The 21482-nt window shown below is 40.3% G+C and overlaps 1 protein-coding gene across 1 annotated transcript in view; it reads right to left on the bottom strand.

The window, feature by feature from the left end:
- TES (testin LIM domain protein) overlaps nucleotides 1-21212 on the bottom strand; it is a 44899-nt gene extending 23687 nt beyond the window's left edge. Inside the window, exon 1 of the mRNA XM_044763501.2 lies at nucleotides 21073-21212. Within this exon, the coding sequence (XP_044619436.2) occupies nucleotides 21073-21099 (27 nt within the window). The 5' untranslated portion in view covers nucleotides 21100-21212. The remainder of the gene's footprint in view (nucleotides 1-21072) is intronic.
- Between the last annotated feature and the right edge of the window lie 270 nt (nucleotides 21213-21482).

Here is a 21482-nt window from a genome sequence, read left to right as displayed (position 1 = left end):
GCCTCAGGGTAGCTCCCTGCTGGTTTACAAAGTCAGCCTTGGAAAGGGTAAGTTGTTTCTTTCCTATCTGCTTTTTACCTCCTTAAAATAGTAATCAGTTTATTTGTTAGAATTATTAGAACTGGTGGTATTCCGTGAACATCTGCTCTTTTAAAGGGCCCCACATATTCTTAGCGCTGGACAGGCCCAGGCATCCCGCTAGTGTAAGAGGTCAAGAAACTAAAATCCAGAGGAGAGATGATCTGCTCCCGGTCGCAAAGCTAGTCAACAGCAAGCTAACCTAAAACTCAGTGTCTGCCTCGTGCCCCACTGTGCTGCTGGGGCAGACCTCCGCAGAGTGTCTGATGGGAGCCCTTCAGTCTTCCAAAGAGATTCCTGGCTCATTTCTGCTTCCAGGCAAAGGACTACAAGCCCCCAAAGCCTCCTGCGATACCTCTAAATGTAGGCGACTCTTGGAGAGCTTTACAAAGGGAAGATTTGAATCTGTCAGGGAGGTCGGGAAAGCTCTTTTGAACAAGCGATGATTAAATTTCGATGGAAAGGATGAGCAGCATCCAGCTCAGCAAAGAGGAGGAAGTACTTTCAAGGCAGAAGGGACACCTTACGCGAGGGTCTGTGGCAGAAGAGGGCATGGTAGGGACCGAGGAAATCTTAGAGCACTTGAAGGGTGCCACGGCAAGCCTTGTAACAGGCAGAGTGGAGTTTTTTCCCTCCTTTTCTTTTCCCAGGGAAGAAATAAACATCTGAAGCATTCGGCACCACATCTTGGGCCACCAGGTTTAACAGAGGAAAAGATGTTCCCAGAGAGGATGAGAGGAAGCGCTAGAGAAAAAGCCAGACATGCGAGGGCGGGGAGAAGAGGGAGGGTGCACCTCTCCGCTCTGCTACCCAAACCTCAGGGCGGGGACCTCAGGGAGACCAGGAGACCCGACTGAGAAATGGAGTAATTTGCGAAAACAGCAGCCTGCCCTGGGAAGAAAGCAGTGCTCCAGTGTTCTTCCACCCCGCTGGCCTGCCTGGAAGGCCAACTTAATCTCCGTATAGGTTCCTTCCAGCGTGGCTGTGACCACCTGAAAAAAGTACTCCCACCCATCTCTCCAACCACACACACTTTCACCTTCTCTCTCCACGTGCTCAGACGTAAGGAGCAAGGAAACCAAAAATATCCCAGAGAGAGAAGTAGTAAGTGAGAGGGTGGAATGGGTCATGGCAATACGAGACACTCTCTCCTGCTCTATAACTGGATGGAAGCAGTTCTAATTAAAAATAAACACGCAAACAAAAAACACACCCAGCTTCAAAACCACTGTTAGCAGCTAAAGCGATTAGAGAGAGTTTCAAACTGGTGATGAACTTACTTCCATAAGGGAATTTCCTTAAGAGAAATTATTTTATAGCTATAAAAGTTAAACCTCACTGACACCAGCACTGAAGATCTCTAATTCATGCCACCTTATTGGGTAGGAACTTCCATATTCTTACCCTCTTTAGCAATCTCGGTTAGGAGAAAAAGGCACAATGCCACTCAAACAACAAAGATACGTCGTTCCCACTCTAGCGTTTTCCCTGCTCAGTAGATTGCCTTGTTCTGGACTCAATTATAATCCAGAGTGCAAATGTGTTCTCTAATCCTGTTAAATCCAATTTATATGATGGAGTCACATCAGAGCAGACATCTCTCTGCTGGTGTGAGGCAAACTTCTTGTGCTTCTGTTCCCACCCCGACTTAGGCATCTAGGCATCCGCCATTCTCCCCTTCACGTGTCAAACACACATCAGGCGAAGGAAAATGTACAAATTCTCCTCTGCAGTAAACTGAGTTTCAGAGCCAGAGCTGTGCCAGGCATGGTTTCTCAAGGCCTATTCCCAGGCCTTGTGGGGCAGAGGTCACAGTAGCTGGGATTTCCCATCTTTTCCTGGTCTCAGTTCAAGGATCTAGAAGCCCATCTGCCTAAGGGCTCAGCCAATTTCTCTCCCTCCTTCACTTTGTGTTCAGGACTCCCTGAGAGCCAGGACCCAGAATTCTTCTCACTACACCTTCTCCCTTCTCGTCACCCTCAGCACAGACCACACCCTCTGTACGGTCCTTCTCTCTTCCTCAAGAGCCATGGCTGTTACTCATGGACATCTAGATCTTATAGGTTAGTTTCTGCCCAGGTGTCTGGACTCAAGAATTCTTGATAAGGGGTAAGAACAGGGAAGGTGCTATTTAAGGATACCCAGGGTATGTGCAGGTGGAGAGGAAGGGGAGCCCAGAAAGCTCCTTAGCTAAGGCAACCCGGCTGTTTAGAAAGTGAAATCCAGATCCTTGGACTAATACAAACACCAAGACAGGTGTGCCTGTATATGTTGTGAGAATTAGCTACACTGGGTATTAAGGAAATGATCAAGAATTACAGGGAAATATGTCAATTATAATTCAACTGAAAAAAAAAAGAAGAATTACATGGCTATTGACACCAGAGAACTAACAAAACAGAGAACTGTGAAAACAGAAAGATCACTGGAGGACAGTCAGGAAAACTGTGATCTGGTCCCAAGGTGTCACTGCCAAATTTAGGGATTTTAGAAGTCATTTTTTTCTTCTCTGGGCTTCATCTAGATAAAGAAGGAATTGAACTAGATCAACTCCAAGATACCTTTTAATTCTAAAATTATGACTGCAAATCATGTTCAGATTAACTTCATCTTTGTTATTCAACATGGTCATCTGCTCAATGTTTAAACACTAATTAGAAAACAACTTGAGAAAGCCAATGTCATTGGCTCTTATATGTCAGAATCAGTTGAATTCAGCTTGGAAGAGTAGTTTATAAAGTATACATAGGAAACAAAAAATTTAAGTTCTGAGGGATAAGACTCAGTTCTGTTGCATATAATTATTTCAACAGCAAATGTGATACAATATTCCCCACAGAGTCAACACTTGGTGCCTTAAAGCACATGTTTTTCATAAGCACACAAGTCCCAAAGCTGTCTACTTCATATAATTTTAGTAACACATTCTGGCCAGCATCAATACAAGGATACGACAGATTAATTTTTCTTCTTCAGTGTCCAAGAAAACAGGTCCTCTGGAGTGACTATATTCGAAAAAACTACAGTCAGGCTTTGAGAATACCTATCAAGGTCCTTTGAAAAAATAAAAATGACTATAATATTTATCCTGAAACACTAGTCATAGACAAAGACAACTTTCTAAATATCTTTAACTGTAGACTCTGCATACTGAACTTCTATCCCCATGATCTGTGCCTCCAAACACCCCCTTTTCCCCTGCTTATTTTAGAGTAAGAAATGGGAATGGAATCAATTTCTCCATATTCATAATTTCAGGCAACCAGATAGGTTGGCAACATTTCAGGTGACCTTTCTGACCCAGGAAAGGGTATTGCATGTCAAATACTTTAAAGAAAAAGCAAAGAAGGGTAGGAAACATCTGGTATTTCAAACACGGTCTGAGTTGATTTGGAGACAATTTGGGTCTGGAAGATATTATGCTGTATTCAGGGTGAGATCATCTGATTCATGCTGTTTTCATAACCAAACTTCCCTCTGGAGCAAGGAATCAGATGTGGTTACTAAACAAGCAAGTGTTACTAAGACTTCTTTAATCATCTTGGAATGAAGCTGACCATGGTAGTTTACATGAAATATACATATATATATATATATATACACACACATATATATATATTCTCTCTCACTCGCTGTACACATACATGGCTATTTATTTACCTATCATATATATATGATACATATATTTATATTATACTCTTAAAGTAGCATTTTAGATCTTTGTCACATGAATGAATATTCTGGACAAAGAAATGATTTATGGTGATTAAGGGCTACTATTAACCATGTCTAATAAAATTGTTGTATCTTTTTCTTTGCTCATAAGAACAAAATTTCCCATCTCTCACCTACTCAAGTCTGAAAAAGTCATCACTAGTCACCTGGTCACCCAAATGGGCCTGGCAGCCTCCTCATCCGTGTCTAGCCATGCTTACCATGCTCTGAGTCTTGCCGGTCTCTGCTGTAAAAACTACAGTTTGTTCCTTCATCTCCATTCCACTGTTTGTGTTCAAACTTCTGGCATGTCAGCCTAGGACCACACTCTCCCAACTGATTGTTCCCTTTGTATGACGTCATATTGCTGCTCCCAAAATTATTTTAATAAAACCTAAAGATGATCGTAACACTCTCCTTGTTAGATGCTTTTAATGAGTTTGATGAATTTCACGTCTTAGGACGGCAGAGAATGGCCTTTCTGTCCTGGCACCACCCTCGCTCCTACTCCCGTCCTCACACAGGTCCCCTGCAGCCGGGCTCTGCTTCTGGGGGAGCTTTTCCCTTGGCCTGGAGCTCAGTCTCCCACTCCTCCATCTGGCAAAATCCTACTCTCTACAGACCCAATTTGAACAGTTTGAATCAGTTCTTCTGTGATTCCTTTCTTCAACTATTCTCAGCAACATTCTTCTGAATTTTCATCAGTCTTGGTACAAATTCTACGACTTAATCCTTTTTTACTATTTTATGACTGTTTCCCCATCAGCTTACTCCAGTACTCTGTGAATTTCTTGTTCATATTTGAATTCCTGATGCCTGCCACAGACCCTGTGATTTACAGAAATGCTGGAAAGCTTTATTTATTACGTTTTAATTATCAAATGATCTTTAACATAGCACCTTTACCCAAGGAATTCCCATTGCTCTTCTCTCTCTCTCTCTCTCTCTCTCTCTCTCTCACACACACACACACACACACACACACACACACAGAGGCTCTGGCAGAGACAGTGATGATAATAACAGCAGCAGCAAATATTTATTTTTCTCTTTTTTTGAGGTATAGTTGACATAAAACATTATATTAGTTTCAGGTATACAACATAATGATTCGATATTTGTCTACATTGCGAAATGATCACCACAATAAGTCTAGTTAACATCCATCACCTTACATAGTTACAGAAATATTTTTTTCTTGTGATGAGAACTTTTAAGATCGCTCTTAGCAACTTTCAAATATGCAATACAGTATTATTTACTGAACATTTATATTGTTAGGCATGGTTCTAAATTTTTTACATGGTTCATCGAATTTTATCCTCATTACAATCCTATGAGAGTCTGAGGTACTAGTGATTATTATCCGCCTTTTAGTCCAGATGAAGAAACTAAAGCAGAGACTTGCAAGGTCACTGCACTGCAGAATTCCTATTCTTAATTACTAGTGCCTAAACACAGGTCATGAACATGGAAAGACCTTGAGTTAGATAAATATTTAGTAAATCAGTTTTTTTAAAAAATAGAAGAAATAGAATTTTTAACTTAAGACCAAAGGATTACAGCTCAAGAATGGAAAAATCAATTAAGGGTCTTTAGCTGTCAATACCACTTATCCAGAAGCAAACAGGAAGTAAACTCTTCATTGCAGATTCTAGGAGTCATTTCCACATCCCTTCAGCCTTTCAGTCATGAAGTACAAACAAAGCCAGAGCTCTACATGAATCTATATCATAAAACCCACTGTGGGCCAAACAGACTGACACCTTTTTGTTCACACATAGTAGTAAACAATCACATAGACTATTCTGTTAGAAAAGAAAAGGAAACAAGTGATTTTTCAGCCTAAATAGTTCATAATAAATTCTGTTCTGAAGGTACCGGGTCAGTCTTTCCGGAACTTTAACAAACGAAATGGATAACTCCCACGAAATCTGCCCCTACGTTTCTCATTCTTAAGGTAGTACCAGTATAGGTAAGTGACACAGGGACTATCACAAAGGCAATTTGTCTATGGCAGTCTGAGACAAAATCAGGTTGTAGCAGATTATGTAAAACATCTATACAACCTCAAAAAATATGGTAACATATTTGACAAAGATCAGAAGTAGATCTTGCTGTTGTTTTCTAGGAAACAATAATGAATTTTAGTTTTGCTAGGATACCTTGAAGCATTTCTAATTATACATTGTCTTAACAAATACTGGTGGTCATGATGGTGGAGGTAGTAGTAAAAATACCTCAACTACCATTTGTTAAGATGTTACTACTTGCCAGGCACAATACATACATCATCTCCTTTATTTCTCAAAACAACCTACGGGAAGGTGGTTTCATTCGTGTTTCACAAATAAGGGGACTGCGACTTGGAGAGATGAGGTAATTTGTCTAAGATTGCCTAGCTAGCAAGTGGCAGAGCCAAGATTTTAATCTCGGCATTTCTAACTCCAAATCTTGAGCTCTTAACTACAAAGCCACCATGTTTTTTTCTCCAAAATGAGACTTTGAAGATAAGTAATAATTTAAATGAGTAACATTCCTCATCTGTAACTTCTCTAGAACAATAGATTCTGATCTGAAAGACTGCCTATTCATCACTAGCCAGGAGCTCCTTCTTCCTAGACAAATCTGAGACTGATTATAAGAAACCTGAATGTCTGCACACCAGCTGCACTAACATTGAAGGCCCTGGGGTGATTAATTTACACATACAAGAGAGCCCTCAAAAGAATGGGGTGGGAGTTAGGGAAAACCTCCAGGGTCCTGATGCAAAATAGGTCTCTTCCAATGTTATAGCAAGAGAAAAATGCTTTAAAAGAAACAATGAAATAAGAATGAACAAGTTAAATCTCAAAGTTAAAAGATCTTTATTCAAAACTTGTAGCCTTATCACTAGTCTGAAAATAATCTGCTATATTACAGAGAAAATTCCATACATTATTACTGCAGTGACCAAGGGTAATATAACGAGGTAAAAACTGAAACATCATTCATGTTTTTCAAATCACTAAATTCTTAGATTTATAATGGAAAACCTTTGTGTTAGTTACAAATTACCACAAAACTTGGGAGATGAAAATAACAAACAGTTATCATCTCACAGTTTCTGTGGATCAGGCAGCTGGAAGTGGCTTAACTAAGTGGGCTGGCTCAGGGTCTCCGGTAAGGTTGCAATCAGAGGTCAGCTAGGGCTCCAATCATCTCAAGGCTCAGCTGAGGGAGAGATCCACTTTTCAGCTCTCTCCCCAGACATATCATGACAAGGCAGCTGGTTTCCCTGAGGGCAAGTGATCCCAGAGAGAATGAGTGTACCCAAGACAGAAACTGCAGTCTTTACTCTCAGAAGCGACATACCATCACTTCTGTCATGTTATACTCTTTGGCAGCAACTGACCAGGTCCAGCCCGCACTCAAGGGGAGAGGAATACACAAAGGTAGGAATTCTAGGAGGTGGGAACCAGTGGGGCCCATCTTAGAGGCTGCCTTCCACAACATCTTTTCTATTTTGATTTTAAATTCAAAGACTAAGTGATTTGTGATGAGAGAGACATACTACAAAGGAAAGGGGTGCAAGGGGTGTTTATTTACCACTCTTTGCCTTTATTTTTTCCATTTCAAATATTTAAATGTCTCTTCACCCAAGTGGGTGTAGTAAAATAGAACTTTGCTCCTTCCTTATGAATAATCTTATTCCCCTCAATTTCTTAGCTATTCACTTAGTCAGGACCAGGGAACAATCTTCCAGAAGACAGGGTAGAATATGATTTGTAGTCTCTATGCCTTACTCTTTATCCATCTCAATATATATATATATACACTTGTGTACACACATATATATTCAGACACTTGTGTTATAGAACTCAGTCACAAACCTAAATACAAAATATCAGATTTAATTTGCAAGAAATTTCCAGAAATATATTTGAGAAAATTTTCACAATTTTTATAATATGCCATAGTTCTCCATAATGAACAGAGAATAAAGTAAAAATGGAAAAAGATTTATATAAACTTTATTCTACTACATAAATCTATCTGGTGATGGAATTACAAATACAGCACTTCTTTGTGATATCAGGATTCAAATTACTTAATTCAAATTAGGTAGTATTATAGGCAGCAGTTCCTAACTACTTTTCCATTACTGCTTACTTATTCAAAACCCAATGTATCCTCACAGTATTCTTAGGGGCAAAATAATTTAGATTAAAAAAAAAAAAAGATCTGCACTTACTTTACATGAGCAGATGAGAAAAAGAAATGTATTCTGTGTGTTCAGTTTAGGCTGCTTCCTCAAAAACACTCTTCAAACTGACTACTATCAAATTATTTTTACACTATTGCATAAAGGAAGTCACTTGAAATGTTCACCAACAGAATACTACTTCTGTGGACTCTACTCAAAAAAGGCCTCCTCCTGAATCTGTGACTTTGAGAAAGACAATGCAGGCTATGAAATGTCACAATTAACAGGCTATGATCACTCCTGAAATGGCTTCTTAATTAGGATTATCCGAGCTCTGCCTCCACGGAAGGACTCTGCAGTGGCATGTGCTTTCATACACAGCCCTCAAGGCCTCCCGATTATTAGCTATAAAAGGGATTTTAAAAACCTGATTCCAAAAGGCATCTGTAGGAGTCTTTCAAAAGAATTTAAATCATGACAAACAATCCTAATTTGGTCTTGTGTCACTACCTCCACAGCTGGCTCTAAAAAGTGGATCTCACAGACAGCTGTATATCAAGAGGCCTTTATTAAGATTCTGTGTATCCCAAGCTTGAGCATTGCCGCCATTTTTGTCAGGCCAAGGGGCTACAGTATTATTTCTTTAGGAGTAACCTGTTATAAGAGACGGGTGAAGGTGTCGCAGGGTGACTGTTCAATTAAGTGACTTATTGCCCCTAACTCCCTAACTAATCAGAGCACATGCAAGAAAAGAAGCCAGTTCAGGTGTGTTTTCACAGAGCAGAGAACCAAGGCAAGGGCTGTGGCACTGGCTGAGAGAGCCACTCGACGAGGCAGGAGGATCCCAGGGAATCTGGAAAGTGAAGTCCAATGGAGAGAAGGTGCAGAAAATGCAGGGAAAAAGGTGCAAAAAGACAGTCTTCTCATTTTACACCTTAGCCCAGGATTGGCTTTAGAACAAAAACAGTCTTACAGAACAGATAGAGGTCTTAGAACTGGAGAAAGGAGTGGAGAGATGTAGAAACCCTACTGCCAGATGACTTATGCTTCTTTTCTTACTGCCTAGCCTTTTCACACCATCCCTTACGCTGGAAAAAAGGAATTATGTTTACATGCTGTGCTGTGTAACATAAGAACCTTAACTAATTTTTGACCCATCTTTCCATTTTTCATCTATTAGAGCAGTGTTTGGATTCACATGCTTTTTGTTTTATATTTAGACTACAGCCCAACAATTTCTCCATTACAAAAGGTACACAGACATCACTTTAGATTTGTCTAGTGGTTCAGGGGAAATAGACAACTTTTAACACATGCATACACCATCTTTTTAGGACCAAATTTCACTTGCATATTAATTTAATTTTCCTTTATCTTGATGGAACAACAAGCAAAGAAATCAAAATTAGATTTGACTAGATTTAGAAGGAGGGCTCCTTCTCAAGCGACTAGTGATGTCAAGGCAGCTACAGTGTCTTGATTCCTTATCCTTCCATATGTACAGAAGGCTATGAGGGTAATTCAGAGGGGGGAAAGCCTGCTTTAAGACCCTTTCCATAATTTTCACTGTGGGAGGCAGAGAAGACTTGCATCCTCGCAACAGAGGTTGCCTAACAAACCACTCTTAAACATAGTAGCTTAAAACAACAACCATTTTTTTCCATAATTTCTGATCAAGATATTCTGCTCACGCTTCTACAGTTTGGCACCGTGGGCTGGCTTTAGGTGGACGGTTCCTCTGGTCTGAGCTGGGCTCACTGCATCTGCAGTCAGTTGGTCGGACAGCCGGTTTACAGGAGCCTCAGCTGGGATGTTTCATCTGTTCTATGTGGTCTGTCATCCTCCAGCCCACTGGGCTGGGCTAGTTCACATTGTAGCAGCAGGGTTCCAAGAAAGTTCTTAGAAGCAAACAAGACCTCTTGAGGTCTAAGCTTCCAGCCCACACAACATTATTTCCACCACAGTCTGTTGGTAGCCCAGATTCAAAGGGTAGGAAAATAGACTCCATTTCTTAATGGGAGGTGTGGAAAAAATTGTGGCCATTTTTGCAATTTACCACAAAAACTCTACGGAAGATTCTGTTCAGAAAAACATACACGTTCCCTATACTGGACCAGAGTATGTTAAATTAAAGGCCCCCTCTAGAGAACCCAATTAATATAGCTTTGGTACGTACTCAAACAAGTACTGGAAATGATCACTTAGAAATGTTTACTTTCATCATAAAAAAATCAAAATCAAAATAATTTGCAAATTATAAAAAGGAAAAATTAAATCCAATAATTTAATACATCCCAACTATTGAACTTTAAGTGAACATTTCTTTTTGTCCAACAAAGCACCAAGTATCAATAATTTCCTGAAAGCACACTGTCATAAAATTCCTGATGATATATTCAGGTGCCTATTAAATGGTTTGAAGATCTATGTGGGATTTTCCTCCCTCTAGACTGAATTTGTTGATGATGATGATGATATATCTGTTTATTGTCTATGTGCAGGCACCATACTTTGTGCTTTAAAATATTCACCTCCATTATCCTTATAACCCCTGTAAGATAGATAGATGGCTGTAAGCCATTTGCAAATAAGGATCCTGAGGTTTAGAGGGTTAAGTAACTTTGCCAAATTCACACAGCTAGTAAGCGCTGGGGCTAAGAACTGAACCCAGGATTCTAAAGCTGATAATCAACATGGCTCCAATTCTGCTTCTCCAAACATTTAGTTATTGATACCAAGGTCTAGCTAACTAAACAAAACTGTTTTGAAAACAATAATTAACATTAATCAAGCACTTGCTGTACGTCAGGCACTCTTCCACATGTCTGCACGCATTACTTTATTTAATCACACAATAACCCTTTAACACAGAGATATTATCAAAATTTTACAGATAACGCCCCCTGAAGGCAAGGAGACTAAGAAACTTGTCCAAATTACTGGGGAAGTGTCAAACTGGGATTCAAACCTATGTCAAAGTCTCTTCTGCTTCCTCTTAACTCCTTAACAGCAGCGGAGTGAGCAAGAGTGGTCCACAGCACGATCCTATCCTCTGGCTTGATTTTATCTGGTCCATGAGAAAAGTACCAACAAATAACATCTCTAGTGTTTTTACCTGTGACATCTTAAAAGAAATATGGATGTGTCTTGCCTCTCTTTACCTTTAATTTCTGCCTATTTCTCTTAGGATAAGTTTCTGTTCTGCTACCACTGGCAGAGTCTAACACAAAGCATCCTTTGAAAATTTGTGGAATCTATTTTCAATTTGTTGCAGTATTTAAAAGGTCAGATTTTGTAACTCCCCTTAAAAACCTTTGGCAACTTGCCATTTTCCAGAAAAATGAGTTCTACATTTCTTCACACGACATGGAGATCACATGACCTGGCTGGAATGAATGTGAAAAGGTCAGTGTCTTAAAACTAACAGAAGTGTGACTAGATTGAAAAAATACCCTCTAAAAATCAAGGGATACTGCAAGGTTAATTTTCCTTTCCAGTTTTTCAGAAGGCCAAAGATTGCACTGCTTTGAAATATCAGTAGTCTGTGATACTATGCAAAGTATCTTCTCAGAACAGACTCTTGATACAGGCGAGACCTTCAGAAAAGTATACTTAAGTCCCCAAATTCAAAAATCCCACTATACAATATGTGGTAAACTGAGGTAATGATCCCAATTCTTCACTCCAGGTAGTAGTATTAAACATCCACACCCTTGCCATAGGCTCATAGCCACTAGATTAGACTTCTTCTCCTCTTCACTTTGAGCATGGACATTGACCACTGTGGCACGAACAGAGGCTTAGAATGTGCTCCTGTGGTTGGGGTATCCAATGATTTAAGAAGCATGAAAGATACATGGAGCCAAAATGGTCCCAACCAAAGTTGGAGCCATGCCTAGCCTATATCAGCCAGACCCCAGTGTGAATTTCCTCCTCTACCTCAAGAGATGACACAGTGTATTAAATAAGAACCAAGATCAGGATAGAGGTATAGATCCTCACTAGCTCACTGACACACTTCCTCAATTCAAACCTGTAACCTGAGAAAACCACAAATTACTGCAGATCACGAACCTTGGCTTTATTTTAGAATAGTCAAAACTGAGAATGTTAATGGTGTGAATATTAGGGGTTTACTGAGCTTTCCCAGCCATGTCCTTTGGTTCATGCTATTTATTCTTCCTGGAATGTCACCTTTGACTAACGAAACCTTATCTATCCTATAGGAGTTGGTTTGAAAGTTGTTTCCTCCATAAAATACCCCCAATCTACCTAATTAAATTAATTCTTTAGCTCCCGAGACTTCATAATAGTTGTTTGTATTCCTGTTACTGTAATGCTACTTAAAGTGTGACAGTCTGTGATGAGACATATAAAGAAATTGTGAGTAAGCAATTAGGAATTATTAAGCCATTTCACAGTGATTTTATGTCTGACACAATAATTTTTTAATTAGCCTTGTACCTGTTTTTTTTGTTTTTGTTTTTGTTTTGGTGAGGAAGATTGGCCCTGAGCTAACACTTGTTGCCAATCTTCCTCTCTTTGCTTGAGGAAGAGTGGCCCTGAGCTAACATCTGTGGCAATTTTCCTCTATTTTGTATGTGGGTCGCCACCACAGTATGGCTTGAGGAATGGTGTAGGTCTGCGTCTGGCATCTGAACCTGTGAACCCAGGCTGCCAAAGCAGAGTGCACCAAACTTAACCACTATGTTATCAGGATAGCCCCTACTTGGTTTGTTTTTTAAGTAATTCATTTTTATTGTGTTTTTAAAAATACTGGCCCATGACACATTCAGAGTCAAAAAAAAATAGTTCCTCACCACAGATATTTTGAGAAACACTGTATTATAGTACTTATTTCCTACTATCCAGAATTATAGTTAATTTACATATCTGTCTTGCCCACTGGCTAGCTTGGCTGCCTGCCTTTTTCTCCTTGACGTCACAGTGCTTTGAGGGACACAAGTTCAGGATAGAAATGGAGTTGACATTCTGTAGTCTTACATTAACCTGCACTTTTAGTATTCTCTATGGAAAACAAAGAGTAACTTTCTTTTGTTTAGCTCTCAATTATTTTTATTGTAGGCCAGTACCCCATGAAGGAAAGAACAGATTCTTTACCTTTACTTTGTGACTCATTCTATCAAGGCTTTCATGATGTTATATCATAGAAACAAGCATCCACCTCACATCTCTCATGATCATTTTGCAATGAAACATGATATCACTTTATCTTCAAAAAAAGCAAGGACAAGTTCACTGTGGCTACAGACTTATTAATGGACTCAGCACCAAGGCATCTGTGCTAGGCTTTCAGCCTCTTTTTTTTGCCAGGCTCCCTGTTGGGATAAGAAGCTATGCAACGGACACCCTGAAACCCCTTTTCATAGTCTTGCAAGGTGGTCAGAATGTCACTATAACAAACACAAGCAGAATCATTCGTGATTTGAGGATGAGCCAGCATTTCGTAGATTAAATCTGTTCATACAGTGGTAGCCTTGCTGTCATTTAGCAGATGAGATCTCAGCAGTCCTCACTGCCTGGCTTCACACAGCTCCCCGCCTCAAGCCTTACTCGAACTGGAGCAGTCCCCCATTCTTAGCAGACCACCTAAGGATTACAGGAATTGGCAATCTTAAACTATGCTCTTTTCCTTTTTTGAACATGACCAAAATAAAAGCAGTGATACCTGGAATCAACTAATATTTATAGCTATGTATTCATGTGACAGAAACATTAAAATGCTTTCACAGTACTGTTCCCAAATTATACCCAAGTGAGTTTCTTGTGGTTCATTCCTCTATCACTTTCTGTTCCTTCCTAATACTTCTGCCACAGAAAAATGATTAGTGACTATAGTGGCTGGTAGAGAAGGAAGGGAGAGAAAAGCAATTAAGTCATTTTAGGGTCACAGCATGAACCTGCATTAGAAAATTACAGTCATACATATCCTTATCTTTCTAATTCCCCATTATTTAAGTAGGGGGCTGGGTAAATAGGGCACTCAGAGAAAACCTGGTGAAACTACTCTAAATTTGACTGGACCTCTTTTATAGGAGAGTCAAAGACTGAAGCTGGAGAGTTGAGAAGCATAACCTCTAAATTTAATCCTTTAATAACTGTGCTTAAGGCAAATTTTAATACGTGGATATTTTCTCAAAGAAGAGGGGTGAACTTATCAATTACCAAATCATTTTTCCTTAAAATCCTGAAAATCTAGTATGAAGTTTTGAAACCTGTTTTCAATTTGGTTTGCCTTTTGTTTCTCTAATTATTCTTCTCCTCGAAAAAGTTGGTTTCATAATCATAATTTACATAATGTTCCCTGAATATCACATCATAAACAGCAAAATAATTTCCTGTATGTACTGTATATTAGTGATCTAATAAACGGATTTTAAAATCATAGTTTCGGTTACCATGGCAGTAGTTACCAAACAAATATTAGCAATGACTGCAAACAGGAAACACGACCCAAGAATGACTCTTCTGTAAGGCATTCCTAATCAGGAAGAAGACTCAGTTTGCATACTTTATAGCTGTAAGGTTGTAATCAGTACAGCCATATCCATTTATGAACTTTTCACATTCTAATACATCAAAGGTGCTCTCTCATTTCTTTTCCATTTGCCATAAATGAAATAAGAATCCCTAACTATAAAATTTGTAAAACCAAGAATCAACGCTAGGAATCACCACCAAAACTGCCCACTGTTAGAGATGTAGTGTACTGCTGATGCGTAAAGAGTTCACTGATGGGTATTAATTCCAACTGTGCTTACTTTCTATCAATTACTTTGTTACTTTCATTTCCTTTTTTGCTCTAGCATTCCTCGCAATAACGCAATAACGTAAGTTCTGTAACACAAGGTACCTCGTCTTTTTTGTTCATACTATACCCCCAGAGTCTACAACAGTGCTTGGCACATAAAAAAGTACCCACATAGTTTTTAAATGAATCATCTTACTGTGGGAGAGAGAACTTTTAAAGACAATAAAAGTTCCATTATTTTTCATTTTCCTCTAATTAAATACCAAGGAAAGCAATACATCACTCCGAGGCTGAATTTGACCCCTACTAAATGCCTTTGAAGCTTCATACTACAGATTTAAATTAATTAAACTTAATGTTTTCAACTATCCCACAAATATCAAAAAAGTGAACTAATTAAGACAAGATGAAAAACAGCTAAAATTTATGAAAAAAATTATTCAGTTTAGTCTATAGGTTTCCTCACAGAATTCACAGAAGTATAACATTTATACACTAAGCCATTTCACTAAAATCACACATATATTTATGTATTCTTGGTTTGTGTGATTTTTAAGCTCTGTGGAACACTGTTACACTTGATAAACTACTGATAACACTTTCCATGGTCAAGAAAAGTCATGAGGTTTGGAGAAATCTTAGAAATCACTTGGTGCCCCTAGTGATTTTTATAGGTATGGAAACTGAGATCCAAAGTGACCAACATGACAAAAACTAGAGTGGATCCAGATCTACGAACTCTCAGCCCAGAGTATTTTTAATGATAACATACTGGTAAACAGAAGTGAGAACACTACTTTATACTACAGAAGACCTTTCTATACACTACAGCTCTTTACATATACTGGGTACTCACTAATCTTCCGTAATTTCTGCACATACTGTGGTGATTTCATTTGCAAAAAGCTTACATTCAAATTAGCATGGGGCCAACTGTATTCCTACTTCTAGTTCTCAGAAAAAGAACATAGGAAGCAGTTCTCTTTTACTAATTTAGCATTCTCTTTGTGCTAAGTAGGCCCCTCAGAGTAACTCTTGTTACTCCCTGATGGTCCATGATGTTAATTCCATGCTCACAATGCTGGTATCATCCTGGAGCTCAGTGAGAACTTCATGGAATAGTTGTCATTTTGGTGTTTCCCACTGCTTCTCAACAGATCTTTTTGAATGAAGAATGGGAAATTTAAAACAAAGGCAACAACAAAAAACAGTTCTCCTCCCAGCACTGAGTTTGTTTGTTCGTCTGTTTTTTAACTGCTCTCTTCTTAGCTGCCTGGTAAGCCATTCCAATGGCACTCTGAGCACTTTGCCAGGGGAAGGAGAGGTTTAGCCTACTATGCCATGTGTAAGGCTTTCTATCAACTCTGGACTTCAGCAGGTAGAACGGACTCTTCTACAGCCCAACCGTGAGTGCCCCTAGACAGTTCCAGATGTCACTGGTTGAAATCCCAAAGCAGAGAGCCAAATGCAGGGTCAATACTGTTCAGGACCATATTAAGTAGCAAGGTGGCAGCATTACCATGGCTCCCAACAAAAGATGGGATGTTGGAAGAATCCTAGAGGATATGGTCCAGAATACTATTGGAGCTTATGGAATTTCTTTGCCTATAAAAGTCTCCCAGCAGTTCCTTTTCACAGTACTTTTACTCTATTTAGACTTGTCTCTGTCCAAAGAAGGTCAACAACAACTTATGCTAAAGGGCATACATACAACATGGATAAAATATAAAGTATAGAAAACCAGCAGGGTGGTAATTTTATTGGAATAGAAACCACTTCCTCCAATATAATTTCTTTAAACACACAAAAATGTTGAAATGTACCTTTTGTTATTTCTCTTTTTATATTAGGGTAATTCATCCACTATATATTTTGTAAGCAAGGCAGGGCTATAAGAGGACCTTGAGGCTCGGTGGCACGATGGACGGAGCATGGATTCTGAAGACTATGGTTCAAGACCACAGTTAGGTTCTGCCAGTTTGAGATTAACCTATCTAAGTCTCAGTTTCTTTCTCCTTAAAATGAGACTAAGGTCTACTTTATAAGACTGAACAGCAAACAAAATAACTATGCAAGTATAAATAGGATATGAATCCATCTCTCAAGAAGCTTGCATTCCAGGTAAGAAGAAAATTAAAATCTAGAGAAAGAAAGTGATGATTGTCTTAAGAGTTACTGATAACATGCTTTGGGAATTTGGAAGATAGACATTTTGCATCTAGCTAGGAACAAGATTTCCTGGAGGATGTTGCATGGGGTTGGAGGAGAGTCTTGAAGGATGAGTAAGATTTAGTATTGTAGACGTGCAAGCAAAGTCAAGGTGCAAGGTGATGCTACACAGCTAATAGCCAGTAGGAACATAAGTCCCCAATTCTACTTCATAGGATAGCAAAAAGGAACAAAATCAATAGAAATCCTACTACAGTTCTATTCAAACCAATATTCAGGGCAAGTTAGAGAAAGTGACTTTTCATACCCAATTAATGTAATGAATCACACCATGGTTAGAAGGAGATAAAAGCCCAGCTAGGACCACTTTACTTTCTTCTGTACTTGTTCTGAGACAGAGGAACTGCCTCTAAGGCAAAGCCCTGGAAGTACCTTGCCCTCCCCTTACCCTCAGCCTTGCCAATGATTCTTGCAGCAAGAATGGCTTCAAGCAGAGAATCAAACTGTAGATTTGAGCATCCAGATCACCATTTACTTGCCATTTCCACTTCAACCAGGGGCAACCAAGGAGAAAAGGCTCATTCTAATTTCTAATAGAAATAATCTCTGTGGATCAGTACTCTTTCCAACTGCAATCACTTGATTTCACTATGTTTTTCTGGCTGATGACAGAAACTTTTAAAACAAGTTTGGATGCTGAGAAAGAGGATTTTTAGTGACCTGCAATCTTTAAAACGCATCTCATCTTTTAAAAATGAAATTGAAGAAAGAAGAAAACAGTCCTAAGAAAAATATGCAAGATGTTGGGATCAAAAGACAGAGATTAGAAAGAAGGCAAAAAAATGAATGAGGTGTGAAACTAAAAGCCCTACAGCAACTCCAGGCAGCATAAGGGAAATACCGGAGTTCTCTTACTCTCCGGTATGCTTTGAAAGAAAAAAAAGTGATTCTCATGAGACAGTAACACAGAAAGGAAAGAGGAAAACAGCTGGCTGTGGGCCATGATTTACCATTCACCACAAAATGAGACACTGTTTCTGCTTCTCAAAGGCCATTGTTTTTTTCCAAGCAGACATGGGCTTTTCTTTACATAAAGTCAATTACAATGAAGGGACCTAAGATATAAGGAAGAGATCTAGACGCATAACTCAAAAGACAGGGCAAAGACATAAAAGTCAAATTCTACTCTAAAATATTATTAAAACGAAAACTCCGTATAACCAAACTAGCTCCCACATCCTAGCAACAGCTCGCTTACCTCAAACAAAACAAAATATAGCAAAATTTAATTAAACAAACCCCTTGTCTTTGTGATAGTGAGTTTTAACTGGTAATTAATCCAATGTGTGTAAATGATGTGGACACCAACTTCTCCTTTTATAGACCAAGAATCCTATAATAGTATCATCCACCCAGATTGTTGTAGAGTAAAGACAACCCTCTTTAACTCTTTTTACACAAAACGTTAATGGAAAAAAAGGGTAACATTTTTCAACTGCCGGGTGAAAATTCCTTATGAAATCAACATTATAAGGGTTTTAGAAGGAAAAAATGCCATGTATCTTAAAACACAAGTCAAAGTTAGTTTTATTTAAGTGGTTGTGTCTTTGTTCCAACTTCCAACCTGGCTCTTCTAAAGGTACACTCAAACTGTGTGCTACTTTCCTTCTATACCCAAGTCAAAAAGAAAGGAGACCTGAAAACTATCCAGGTACCAAAATGGGGTGAGAAGGTTCTGCTGGTAGATCAGAGGTAATCTTGTAACATTTCCTTCTTTTGGTGTGTTATTAAACAATTTCTAAAGGGAATGCACGTTTCTTTTTGAGATTATGGCAAAGACTATGAAATGTATTCCTGGGATCTCCAAACTTTGTACTAGGAAACTTTTTGTCAAATCCACAGAACAGCAAGTCTGTCAAGGGTCCCACAAAGGCACTGAGAGGGTACGGGTTGGCAGTCAAACTGGACATCTGAGGTCTTTTAGTAGTTTCCAATTTACTGATTGAGGATTCTACCCTGAGAATCACCAGTGATGACAAAGCGGCGAAACAAGAATTCGTTATTGTCATGGCATTACCTGTAAAAGCTTTACATTTATGGAATCCTTTTTCTTGGGGGTGGGAGAAGGGGAGGAGGAGGAGGATTAGAGAGAAGGATAAATTTCTTGGATGAAAAGATAACCTTTTAAAGTAAAGGGGAGATGGAGGAGAAAAATTACACTATATATCAAGGGCATTATCTATCATAATCCACATTTGAAACTAAGGAAATTGTTTATACATAATGTCTGGATTTTTCCCTTGCAAGCACACATAATTCTTTGGACTTTCTCCCTCAGAAATATTCTTCTTTGTCTCAATTTAAAAATAACCTTTGCATGTTAACTTTTTTTCCCTTTTAAGTAGATTTTATTTTTCTGAGCAGTTTTAGGTTCACAGCAAAATTAAACATAAGGTACCGAGTTCCCATTTACCCTCTTGCCCCCTCCTGCGATATCAATACCCCACAACAGAGTAGTACATTTGTTACAACTAATGAACCTACACTGACACATCAACATCCTCCAAAGTCCATAGTTTACATTAGGGTTCACTCTTCGTGTTGTACATTCTATGGGTTTTGACAAATATATAATGACATTATAGCGGCATAAAGAATAGTTTCAGGACCCTAACAAATCCTCTGTGCTTTGCCTATTCATCCTGCCCTCCTCCCTAAAGGATGCTGACTTTTAAAAAGTAGTTTTTGAATCAATACTTAAAAGCACAAACAAGACCCCCAAATTTTAGACAAGTATGAAGTTAAGTAGCTCTTACACACTTGAAAAACAAAACAAGCAGTGTTCATCCACAGAAGGCTAACTAAGGGGCAGACAAAATGCCTTCCTGGTGGCAAGCAAGATTAACAAAAAAAACTAGGGTCATTTAAAAGAAAAGAACAAGAAACCAAATGGGAAGAGAACAGAATGCAATTCTTAGGATTTACATGATGTTTTCCTGTCCTTGGATTCTCTTTTGAGTGCTGGTTCTAGTCATAAGGGACTACCTGTTTTCCCATTGCAATTTTTTACTTTTCAGTAGCTTCCTAACCTAACATTTTGCATTTGCATACATTTTCAAAAAGCCAATTCTGGGCATGAAACAGAATTAATGCTCAAGTTTGGAACTTTGTCTTTAGAAGATGAAATAACAGCACTGTTGGCAACGCTAGTGGGCAAGAGAAGAAAATGAGGTTCTATTTTTTCCCGTTTCTCTCTCTCTGCAAAATTTCCTTCCCTATTTGATAAGGGACAGCTACTCTAAATTTATCGCAAAGTAAATATGAGTAATTATCTGCAGTGAGACCTTTCGCACAGAACGTTACACTGGAATGTGACATCAGCATTCCTTCTGAGTCACAGTCTGGTCCCCACCCCTTGCTCCCAGGAGAATGAGACTCCTATAAGCAGGGAGCGGCTCAGGTAGCGCTGTGGGTCCTGACGCCCGGGGGCAGCCAGGCGAGAAACGTCTCCAGGCGCTAAAAGCACTGGTGACAATCGCCACTTGGGGCTAGCTGCCAACGAGGGAGAATGTTTTCTTTGAGAGATAATTCCCTAAGAGGGAGGCAGCGCTTTGTAAGTCAACTAATGAATGACCGAAAGACAAAATCATCACCTTTCACGTTATCACCAGCCGCGGGGGAGAAGGAAGTGCCTTAAATCAGCACTCACTCTAGAGAGCCCGGGGCAGCCAGGCTGGGAGGGGAGGAGGTCTGAGCTGTCAAAGTCACATCACTGCCCCTAAACCACAAAGTTGAACTTCCTGAGACAGGAAGAAGCGTTATGGTCTCGCCCAAACTCGCCACAAACTCATCCTTTTCTTTTGGGGAGGCACAGGAGCGGCTGAAACATCTTGAGGAAAGTTTCCAACACCTCCAACCGTTGGACGTGGTCAGACGGAAGAGAAATGTCCTGCGCCCGCCCTCGCGCGCCCAACTCTCTGCCGCTCCGGGGTGTCAGGAGTTAGCCGGGCCGCCGGGCTGCCCCTCCTCCCCGGAGGGGCGGCTACCGGGCCCGGGGCTCCCGAGCCCCGGAGCCGATTCGCGCCGCCGGCAGCCAGGGGGCGGCGCCCCGCGCAGGTGAGGCGGCCGCTGCCCCCCGACCGCGCCCCCTTACCTTCTTCACTTTCGTCTCCAGGTCCATGTTGGGGTGTCCCAGGGGTTCCTCCTTCCGGCCGCGATCTCACGCCCAGGCTCGCCTGGCCTCGGGCTCCGCTGGGATGAGGAGTGAGCTGCGGGAACCCCGGCACCGCCGCCGCAGCCACTCGCCGGCGCCGTCGAACTTCCGCCGCCCAGTCCGCCACAGCCAGCCCGCGGCGGGGCCCGGGAACAAAGAGGCCCAGGCAGCCAATGGAAGCCGGGCAGCGCCGGGCAGCCGCCAATCACCGAGCGCCGCACGCACCTTCGTAGCCCGAAAGGCGCTGGCAAGGTGAGGGGCGGGGCCTGGCCCGGGGCGGCAACCTACGGAACGCGCACTGACCTTGTTCCTGCGGACGCCCTGGGTATCTGCCGACTCGCTCCTGGAGA

This window comes from Equus asinus, chromosome 1 (genome assembly GCF_041296235.1).
Source record: "Equus asinus isolate D_3611 breed Donkey chromosome 1, EquAss-T2T_v2, whole genome shotgun sequence".
In the NCBI taxonomy this organism is placed as follows: Eukaryota; Metazoa; Chordata; class Mammalia; order Perissodactyla; family Equidae; genus Equus; species Equus asinus.
The sequence above is the reverse complement of the archived record's forward strand: the minus strand, read 5'-3'. Positions and strand labels throughout refer to the sequence as shown.